Genomic DNA, 10,900 nt, shown 5'->3' on the forward strand with positions numbered 1-10,900 from the left:
AATTATTAATAAATTTCTTATTAAATATAGCAAAATTCATTATAAATATCTCAAAATTCAACGCTACTAATAATGTGTTTTTTTTTCTTTTATTTTTCTTTTTCGTTTCTTGCAAATATGATATAAATTTTTACATTTACACTTACGTCAAAATTGCAAATTCAAAAAAAAACGAATATTTCTTTCTTTTTTTTTCATTTTTTATTTTTTTGTTTTTTTCTTATTATACCTAATAGGATGCCAACGATTAGAAAATGATCGGAGAAAAAACTCGAGTTACGTCCTTGTTTTTATTTTACATAAATGTTTCGTTTCTTTCGTTTTTTCTTTTGTGCAATCTAATTTTTCGTTGAAAGCTAAACACGAGATCATGTTTTTAAAAAATTAAAAGAATGACAGAGATAGAGAAAAAGAGTGAGAGGAAGAGAGAAAAATGATAATAGAATAAATCTTTTGTGTGTTCTACTAGGCTAGAGTTGTTTTTTTTTCATAGATGTTAATAAACATAAAAGTGTGAAGATAGATCACGATCTTCATCTTATAGAAAAAAGTTCAGACCTTTTTCGAAAGACTTTTCGTTATTACCATGCTGGACCGTTACACTTTCCGAACTGTTTCGTCTAGAACTTGTTCTGATAGAAGAACTAGCCGCATCTATTATATTTTCTTCTATATCGCTTTCATCTGATGTTCGTTCTCGAGGCTCCAATCCAATAATTACACGCAACTTGTTCGGCAGTTTGTTTTCCAACGCCATTAATTGATAATAAATACCTTCTGCTTTGGAAAGCGTCGATTGTAGTTCAATGTGTAGAGAAAGATCATTTATATGCTAAAGAATACAAACAAATAACTGTTATTAACTCATGATTATTTAAATTATTTACAATAGACTGTTACTTACTTTGAGTATTTCCGTAAAGCCAAAATTACTTTTTAACAATACATTTCTTTCAGTATCTAATATAGCTACACATATGAGTAAATGAAAATTAGGACATGGCAAACCAGTCCATAAAATCTCCCACAGCTTCATTATGTCGGATGAACTAAATTCTCTTTTGAATAGTACTAGTAACCAACGAAAACAGAAAAACATATTTCCAGATTCGTGTTGAGTTAAATAGTGTTCCAATTGTCGATCCATATTGTATAGTAAAGTATGTATATTACGTAACTGCGTTTTCATTCCAGACTGATCCATTTCAAAATTTGTACTCTGTTTTTAAGGAAAAAGAAAAAGATTAATTTATTACAATGAGAAATGTGTAATAATTTGTAATAATAGATAATAAGGTATTTACCACTTTATCCATAAAACCAACAAAACACCAAAAAGCATCCGCTTCGCAATCCATCAAACATAAAATAGGACTGAGTAGATCACTCATACCTTGGACGTATCCTAAATCAAAATTGTACATTACATATGTCATGAGTATGTCATTTAATATTTCTAGATGATTATTGTCGCCTAGAAAGTAGGGATGCGTCCTATCCGTTCTGTTAACATCTTTTTCTATAAATTCAATGAAATCAAATTAATATATTGCCAATAAATAGTTTTTTTACAATTAATATTTTGTTTTAGATTACCTATTAAGTTTTTCCTGTCCCGAAAGTCTGAAAAACGATTTTCTTGTGCTGGCGTCATAGACCGCCATTGAAGTTTCATATTAAAGTACTCATCAGTCTTCTTTCTTCTTATTTCCATTCTCTCAATGTGACTTGAATTCCATGGATAATAATTTAATAAAAATTTCCAGACTTCATAACGCAATGGTGGATGTATACCCTAAAAGTTTAAAAAATATTATTGTTATTAGCATCGATATAAAAGAGAACATTTGAAGTGGATTTAATGTACAGACCCCTCGAAAAATGATTTCTTTAACAGCATCTGCATCAACAATTCTTCCTTCTGAATCTTTGCTACTGTCCCATTGCTCTTGCGATAAAGGTAAACCTAATAGTTAAAGAGTCATTAATAAGCTTCTTCGTAAATGATTTTTGTATAAGATTTAATTTTACAAAGTGTACCTCTTGGACATGGAGGTCTTGGTGGAAATGGTAAACCTATATCTGCCTGTCCTATCACTTCATATTCATCTACAGGTTCCTGTTGATTACTCGATAAGGAAGAATTAAGTAAATCAGCTACCGCTTCTTCAACCGGTCTTTTTACTGGTTCTTTGTATACTGGAATATATAACTAATTTTTTACGTCGTATTTTATTAGGATATTTATTATACAATGAATTTTGGTGTATTAACTTACACCAAATATCCGCTAATTTACTGAATGCTTCTAATGTAGTTTCATATGGACGGTTATGTAAATTTTTAACAAAATTCCATACATAATCCGAAGTATTCTCTTGAAATAAATTCAACTCAGCAAAAGATTTGTTCAAAGCAGTTTCGACCTCTTCCAATACATAATACAAGTTTTTGTCTTTCGTTGAGCTTCTGAAGCTAATAAAATTCTTTAGCGTATTAACAAAAGTTTCAGCTTTGGACAATTGAAAGAAGGCAACATAGGTGGTACCATCCTTTTGTATAAATATAAGCTGCTGTCCTCCAAGATTAATACGAAATGATTTTAAGTCGGAGAATAATATTCTAACTATCTTTGAATGTCCATAAGAGTCTGCACCTTCCGAAGTAGTACGCGTTCTTCTTGTATGAGTATCTACTAAAGACCATTCTGGATCTTGATCTTGATTCTCTAACACGACAGATTCTTCTGTAGGTCTCCATTCTATGCATTTGCCAAAACTCTAATATCGCATATCAAAGAAATTCATATTAAATTCACTTATCATATATATGTAAATATAAGAATAAATAATAATAATAATAATGGATATTTATTTTCTTACATATTCAACAATATTCAAAGTACCCGAACTGTGAACTTCGTCCTCTTTGGTATTAGATCCACGCAGTACAACTCCGGTGTAGATGGAGAGTTCCTAGAAAGAAAAAAAGGACACTTCCATAATGAAATAAAAATGTGAATGGTTCTGGCATAATATTTTATTTTTACATTAATATCAAAATGCATGAGTCATGTCAACATAAAATATATTAATAATTTTCTTATAATCAGATAATGATCCTATAAATAACATTCTATTTAATATTGTATCCATAAAAGCAATAACATAATATCGCGTATTTATTTTCAGGTACTTCGATTTTAATCACTGATAAAACTTTACCATTTAAATACCATAAACGTTCGTGCATATAATACAAAAGGAACAAACTAACCTCAACGCAATGTTTACAGCGTTACAAGTTTGATATACAGAGATTAAAAAAATGGAAAATCGTATGATCTAATAATATAGAAATAATAATTGAACATAAAAGATAAATTATGAGCAAAGGTATGAAATTTGAAAAATGATTTCCCTACGTTTTTCCTTATCTTATACATTGTTGTTGACATTTGATAGGACAAAAACATGTGGGCGGGTGTGTTCGATGTGGTACGTCATTCTCAAATTCAAGAGACATGTCTAAATTAAATGCAGTATACGTCGTTGATATAAAAGAGAATGTGCGTTTATAGTGATTGACAAAAAATATTTATTAATGTAGAAAAATAATCTCACCATTCCCTGCTCCGTCGTTTCGGACATCTCAAAGTACACGTACAATGATGGTTCGTATGAAACACTGACAGGTTGATCTAATTTCTCAACACATCCCTACCACACAATGCAACTGTGATACCAAACCCGTTACAATACTAACTTTTGAAATGTTCCGATCATATGATAATAATAATCAAGAGAAAATCCATGCGACATTTAACAATCTTAAGAATATCAATGTTTTGTTCATTTTCTTACGACATTATAAAATGCGATAGTGAACGTCCTTAGAATATGTAAGATGAAAAGGATGAAGACGGGTACTAGGAGGTTTATTTTGTAAAAGACAAAAGATACCGACGCCCAGCAAATAGTAGTGGTACCGCTGGTTGAAGCTCTTTGTATAGTATATATTTACTTTTGAACCAATCAACTTGACATATTATTAAAATTGATCATAATTAATAATAATTTATGATAAAGGGGAAATAATTAAACAACAAGTTCAAATGCAAATATATATATATATTTTTATCTAATTCGGATACACATATTTATATACGTACGTTTCTAAAGACATTTGTTATTTTAAATCATAGAAGCAGTTTTAGCTAGATTTTAAATAGAGTATACTTTTCTTAGTACCGATCAAGGTGAGCTCTTTGTGATTCTCACTACCGGATTTGATCGCACGTACGCGTATAGTATATTCGTATGGCTCGTTATTCATTGTTTAATTTATAAACGAATGCTTTGTAATTGTGCATTAGTCATTTTTGACCCTTGAACTGTGTCCTCGTTGATATGCCGGAAGATGCATTCAATTTTTAAATCAATGTTTATCTGTTATTAATTATATATTTATGTATATAAAATTATGTAAATTTATACAAACAGCAAATATTTATATATATATATATATATGCTTATTTAATTTATTTATTTGTTGCTAATTAATTAATTAATCGTTTTCTATTATTTCAATAAATCAATTATTTGTTACATATTTAAATATACGCATGCATACGTGCATCGTTGCTATTAAATGGCAAACGTATAAGTATTGCCATCTTACGTTGAAAACTCTAAGCTTCTTTCAAGTTGAATATTTAAATCGAACAATACAATAGTAATGATGATTATTTATTATAATAAAAATTTCCATTTTAAAACTTCTATGTTTTGCAATTATCTTTTCCGTAATATCGATTAAACAATATTCATCATGGATAGAATATTAGTAATAATAGAAGTTTTATTATTCCAACAGAAATTAATCGCTTGACAAAAACACCAATATGAACGGAAGGAAGCTTATATCGTTGCTTGAAGTCATTTCATCATATAATTATTAGAGTATCAAATTCCACGACAAACAATGTCTCATGTCCGAATAATTTCCGGCATGTTTTTCGAAAAAATAAAAAAAAGAAGAAAAAAGATAATAATGTAATATCTATCATGCGATAAGCTACTCGAAGTAATTTATCGCTCGAAGAAAAAGAAAAGCATCCACTTTAATCAAATACAAAAGCCTAATCGAAAAAGGATGAAGACCGACTCATCGAGGAGTCGCTCGACAAAAGAGTCATGATTATAATTATTAAAGAGATACAGATGTTGTTAAGCAATGTTAGAAAAAAACATAAAAAAATAAAGGAATTGCAATGTGCCATTCGTTCTCCTTGATTTTAATGACTTTGAACGGACTTGTACTTTCACCGGTCACAGTCAGCGGATATGTTACCTCGAGTACATCTGCACCAACCAGTTGTTTCCGCAAGCATAATGTTTACGCTAACGCTTATCTATTAGCCGTCTTTTTTTTATTACTATTTTGTAACAGATAAAAAGATTATTTACATAAATGTATAAATGTATGCATTATCGTACGTTTACGAATCATCGTTTAATATTCTAATGACGAAATTGAAAATTTGTAGGATAATAATTGATAATAATAATAATAATAATGATTATGATAATGATAAAATTGTTAGGATAAAAGGTAATCTACAAATTATTAAGAATAATTGATCCCAGCAATCGACGATTTATTGCAGATATATTATTTAAAGTCCTTGTTAAAATCACACTTAATCAAATCTATGAAACAAGATTTTGCTATTATACATATAGTATAATATTTAAGTTACGAAGCTACAAAAGTGTTAGCTAGCAAGTGAGAAAGTATTGCAAAAGATCGTTTTAATTTAACAATGTTGAAACTAAGCTTCTATAATTGTTCACGTTTATACAGAATTGGCACAAAGTTCCTAGATCAGTCCAAAATTTATATACCCTTGTAATATATATATATATTTAACAAAAATTGATAAGCAAAAATTAACTTAAAATTTTAGTCGTAATATAAATTTAAGATCTAACTGAAACGTTTTTACGCTTGCAGTTAGTTTAAGACAATTTGCGAAAAACAACGGAACAAATTCAGATTTATACTAAATCAATTGGAATCTCATGAAAAAGCATATAAGGAATCCTAGAAGACATTTGTCCAATGTATTCATGTAATTCTATAATTATCTTTTTCCACCTATTGTAACAAAGTAGTACTCACTTACTTAAGTATGAGCTGTCACTATTATTTTTGCACCATGAATCGATAAATTATATCGAACGTTCAACATGTTAAAGTCTTTCTCTTATACCAGATGGTATCGATCGTTTATTATTCGGACACCGATCACGTGTTCAACCATAAACGACTTCTACGCTATATCTTTTTAACCCACATGGTTTAGTCTTTGTGATAACTTTGAATCATTCTGGATAATTGCTTTTAATTATAAGTCTTAATCGTTAGACTTTGATTCGATCTGTTATTAATTTTAGCATAAATACAAAGACAATAAACATGAATCATTATCATCGTTGTTTGATAATTCGAATTTATTATTTGAAAAATGTTCATGTACATATATATAACACGTACTTACATTTATATACACATTTTATATCGTAACAAAAAGTAGGCGAGAAAAGAGGACACGTTTTGTTCTCATTTTACATAAAAAGTAAAGAATTCATAAAAATATGTAACATAGAAATATGTATGTTCATTTGTAATTTATATATAATCTCATTAGGGTACATGCAATAAATTCAAATCCATTTTTATATACGGACATTAATAATTTTAATATAAATATATATATATGCGCGTGTGTGTATAAATCTATATTTTGAAATAATAGCGTCATGTCGAGAAACCCAAACAATACGATACATGTGTGCTCTATTTATTTTTACTTGGCCAACATATTTGCACATACATTTCTACCGTCGCGGTTTAGGACAGACGTACAAGCTATAGTCAAAAATAGATGTTACATTATAGAGCAACCGGTTACGTATGAATAGATGTGCTGATTTAACACAATCACTTTGTTTTTATCTTTGGAATTTTTCAATTGTGATAATTTTTTTTTCGTTCATTTTTTTTTACAAAATTTATAAATTATATATATGCTTTATATATAAATATAACAGTAAATATGCATAAAATTATTTTATAGGTAATTTATTATTTATAGTATATATATTTATATATATTTATTAGTCATTAATTAGTATAATATAATAATTATAATATATATTTATTTTTTTATTCTCTTTTTTAAAGAGTTTATATATCCATAGAAAATTTCTTTGTTATTTATTAGGATTGTACTAACAAATCGAAGTTTCTATTAAATGAGTAAGAACCTAATTACGAAATCGATCTATACGAAGAATTCAGTGCGGCTGTACCGATACGTTGAAGAACGAAATATCCGGTACAAAGAAGAAAACTAAACGGAAGAAAACAAAAAGATGCAACTAATAATAATATAATACTTAACTTTTATATCTAATTTTCTAGCTATTAATTATGCTCCTGCATTTTCTTCTTCTTCTTCTTCTTCTCCTTCTCCTTCTTCTCTTTGTAAAAAATGAATCGTCAGTTCTGTCTAACATATATTTATCATTTATATTTTTGTTTTTCTTCTCATCGAATGACGCAGTGATGTCAAAGTGACGTTAAAAAAGGTTGAATATTGTAAAAACAAAGATTCGTTATATAAGATAGTTGTTAAATTATTTATTGTCATGTATCGTAATATTGATCCAATCCAAATAATTATATTTTTTTATATTACAATGATCTTATGTTAATATTAAAATAATACTTAAGAAAATTTCAACATTTCGTATTATATATAGAAAGATATCTAAGATATTAATTAAATAAAAATGAATGTGATTAAAATTCTATACCATCTTGTTATTTGTTTAAATAATTATTTTAACGCTTATTAATTTTTTTTATTGTTTCAGGATTATTTTTCACACACACGTACGTGTGGAGGTGTTCTTTTATCAAGGTCGTCTAACAAAGTTTCATCGAACGTGAAAAGAAACAAAAGACGTATTTTAAAGGATACGGCAAACTCGTTATGCCGTGCCACCTCTTTCATTCGACGAATTTAATCACAAACTCGGAAGGATCATACACGATGACTTTCAATGGATCTGAGTAATGATTCCGAGTGCTTTTCCGGGATTTCCGTTTGTAAGTGAAACTGATAAATATTCATCGCTAGGAATGAAACTATGATTTACGTATTTGTGTACGTCACAATAACATCAGACAGATCATCTCGATGAGAAAATAAAAAATCAATGTTTGAAAAAAATAGAAGACGACTTTTTGTCTATTAAATTAATCTATATTAAATTTAATATAAGAAGGTATATATAATACACATATGTCTATTTTTTGTTAATTTGAGAATTATTTCTATATTATAATAATAATAATAATAATAATAATAATAATTATAGTTCTTTTAATGGGAACATTATGAGTACACATACGAAACTATTAAATTAGTTTATCAAATAGAATGAACAAACAATCAGATATTTTAGACAATGCGTTGAATTAAATTTAAAATTTGTGCTTTCAGGTGATGTAGTTGTTGATGTCGGCATTGTAAAGGGCTTCCATGGGATACAACTTGCAATCGATATGCTTTGACGGTAGACAAAGGTTGCCCTGCGTGAAAGAAGAAGGGTTGTGTTGTGTCGCGTGCATACTGAAGCTTATATATGTATATACAGATTGTAAACGTATACTGCAGGTAGGGTATACTTACACGTGTGTTCTCTTTTTTTATCCACGTAGGTGCAATGTATACCCTTGCTCGCATAAAATAGAGTATATATATATGTATGTACAATGTAAAGTACATATATACACAACAGTAGACATATGTTTCTTCTGAAAGGTGCTGCTGGGACTCTTCTTTCCACTTGGAGATAAAATTCTTCAAGATGCTACAGCTATAGACGAAAGTATTTTCTTCTTTTTCTTTCTTTATTCTCTTTTTTCTACTCTTCTTCCACGTAGTAACAGGGGGCCATTAGCCTTCAATATTCACTCGGCCTTTAAAATATATATATATATATATATATAAATTATAATCTACTTGAGAAAGAAGCGAATTCGTCTTAAAATTGTTTAATTATTTTACGTTAATTTCATTCCACGATTTTCATTTAGAAAACTTTATTTACACGGAAAATATATGAAAATTAATGTTCTAATGTTTTATCATATTTTCAGGTGCGAAAGATAGGAAAAGAAATTGCGATTTAATCAGATATCAACTTTGAATTTATTTTTTCGGCAATACTTACGTCATTGCACTACTTATATATATACAAATATACATCATTTCCAGGATGAAATAATTCAGAGACACCACCCTTGTTACTTTAACGGCCTCGAGAGAACTATATAAATAAGGTGTATCGACGATCGAACCTATCATTTATTTAGAGATCGGCCTAAAAATGTATTTTATCAATCGATTAATAAACGGAATCAAATAATTCTTTGCGTTTGACATTAGGTAAACATTATCATATTTAACCGTTAACCGTCTCAAGACTATTTATCAAAAACAATGATATCGATTGTGGGATTAAAATTCCAACATTTTCCTCATCCTTTTAAAACATCAATTTAAACATATTTGCAATTTAATTCTTATCGTTTAATCCAAAAAGAAGATCCAATGTTTCTCGTGAATGTTTTTAATGTTTCCGTTCATATTTTACAGATCCTATATTCCTCCAATTGTATTTCTTTCAATTAATCTCAATGAAGAAAAAAAAAAAAAAAAAAAACAAAAGGATTGATGATAAATAATAAATAATAAAAGGAGAAATTAGAAATAATATGAAGAAGAAGACATTTGCGTCATGAAAAAGGGGTGTAAGAAGAAAAAAGGAATAAGAAGGGAATCCAAAAAATGTCGATCTTTCATTCACTAGCAATGCGAGAAGTTATTTCCTCCCCCTTCCCTCACACCTGTCACCAATGAGAATTCGCTCTAGTGTTACGACAAGAGCAGCGGCCAGGGCTAGCGGCCAGGCAGGCAGGCAATCCCCGGTGCAGACGTACTCGGCCGAGTGCAAGTGTACCGAGCGTTCACTTCAGTGCTAGAGTATCGACCCGCAGTGAGAGACCCATGTGCCGACCGATTCCTCCTTTCTCCTTCTATTCGCTCGAGAGAGATATTTAACTCGTACCCTTTCCTCTAACTCCCCTTATCCTCATTCATCCCTCTTTTTCCCTCTCACTCTTCTTCCACCACTTCCACCTCTTCCATCTCTTCTTCCTTCCTCCTTCTCAACTATACTATCTCTTTCTCTCTCTCTCTCTTTATCTGTCGTCGTTCTTTCTCTTTTCTTCCTATTTACTTTCTATTCTTTTCTAACGTCAGACCTGAAGAAACGTTAAGGTCAAAAGTTCCTCGAACGATCACTGAAAATTCGTACTTAAGATAATTGTCTGCTTTGTGTGCATGCGCGAGATATCTTCTCAGGAATGTCTTCTGATGCTAAGGTACCCGAACCTTTTCTAAACTTCATTTTCATATTTTTGTTTATTTTCTTCGTGATGATTTTAATTATTTCTTTTTTTTACAGGATCATTTTATATGAAACGCATAATAGGATGACGTAGTTGAAGAACTAGAGATTTCTGTTAATATTATTATTTTATTATTCATCGATAAATCGATTGCGTGCGTATTCTATTATATTTTTAATAACAGGAAATACTTTTTAAATTATTTTTGTTATTGCAGTTTTCTCGAGGAATGAACCGATTGCAAAACGGTAAATGAGGTTTTATCGCGTTTTATTACTTCAGCGTAAACTCGATGACGTTTTTCAAGTCTTTATGTGCTAATATTATTTTTCGTTATTTTAGTTTTTATTTA

General features: G+C 29.4%; 1 protein-coding gene and 4 long non-coding RNA genes across 8 annotated transcripts in view; 3 read left to right on the top strand and 2 right to left on the bottom strand.

Moving 5' to 3' along the window:
* Positions 1 to 182: 182 nt before the first annotated feature.
* LOC122524952 (TBC1 domain family member 15) lies at positions 183 to 3,971 on the bottom strand. 2 transcript variants are annotated; one of them, XM_043647483.1, is made up of 9 exons: positions 3,624 to 3,971; positions 2,883 to 2,975; positions 2,279 to 2,780; positions 2,041 to 2,199; positions 1,872 to 1,966; positions 1,597 to 1,795; positions 1,305 to 1,519; positions 905 to 1,219; positions 183 to 832 (listed from the first exon to the last, which is right to left on the bottom strand). In XM_043647483.1, exons 1-9 carry the CDS (start codon positions 3,648 to 3,650, stop codon positions 539 to 541), a joined length of 1,899 nt encoding a protein of 632 aa, XP_043503418.1. In that variant the 5' UTR covers positions 3,651 to 3,971; the 3' UTR covers positions 183 to 538. The 2 variants fall into 2 exon arrangements, with proteins under 2 accessions (XP_043503418.1, XP_043503413.1); XM_043647478.1 differs by lacking the exon at positions 3,624 to 3,971 and adding an exon at positions 3,425 to 3,544.
* On the top strand, positions 3,019 to 8,045 carry LOC122525038. Its single transcript, XR_006305695.1, has 3 exons — positions 3,019 to 3,395; positions 3,465 to 3,673; positions 7,944 to 8,045. It is a non-coding gene; the product is annotated as an uncharacterized LOC122525038 (long non-coding RNA).
* Positions 8,046 to 8,049: 4 nt separating this feature from the next.
* Positions 8,050 to 10,129, top strand: LOC122525023. 3 transcript variants are annotated; one of them, XR_006305692.1, is made up of 5 exons: positions 8,050 to 8,178; positions 8,576 to 8,749; positions 8,897 to 8,963; positions 9,353 to 9,523; positions 9,734 to 10,129. It is a non-coding gene; the product is annotated as an uncharacterized LOC122525023 (long non-coding RNA). The 3 variants fall into 3 exon arrangements; XR_006305690.1 differs by lacking the exon at positions 8,897 to 8,963 and having other exon boundaries at positions 9,235 to 9,523; XR_006305691.1 differs by lacking the exon at positions 8,897 to 8,963.
* Positions 8,466 to 10,900, bottom strand: part of LOC122525046 — a 66,633-nt gene continuing 64,198 nt past the window's right edge. The window contains exons 3-4 of the long non-coding RNA XR_006305698.1: positions 8,765 to 9,054; positions 8,466 to 8,664 (exon numbers count right to left, since the gene is read on the bottom strand). This is a non-coding gene — a long non-coding RNA (uncharacterized LOC122525046). The remainder of the gene's footprint in view (positions 8,665 to 8,764; positions 9,055 to 10,900) is intronic.
* Positions 10,316 to 10,892, top strand: LOC122525042. Its single transcript, XR_006305696.1, has 3 exons — positions 10,316 to 10,521; positions 10,605 to 10,702; positions 10,766 to 10,892. It is a non-coding gene; the product is annotated as an uncharacterized LOC122525042 (long non-coding RNA).

The sequence above is a fragment of the Polistes fuscatus genome, unplaced genomic scaffold (genome assembly GCF_010416935.1).
Source record: "Polistes fuscatus isolate 324 unplaced genomic scaffold, CU_Pfus_HIC Scaffold10, whole genome shotgun sequence".
In the NCBI taxonomy this organism is placed as follows: Eukaryota; Metazoa; Arthropoda; class Insecta; order Hymenoptera; family Vespidae; genus Polistes; species Polistes fuscatus.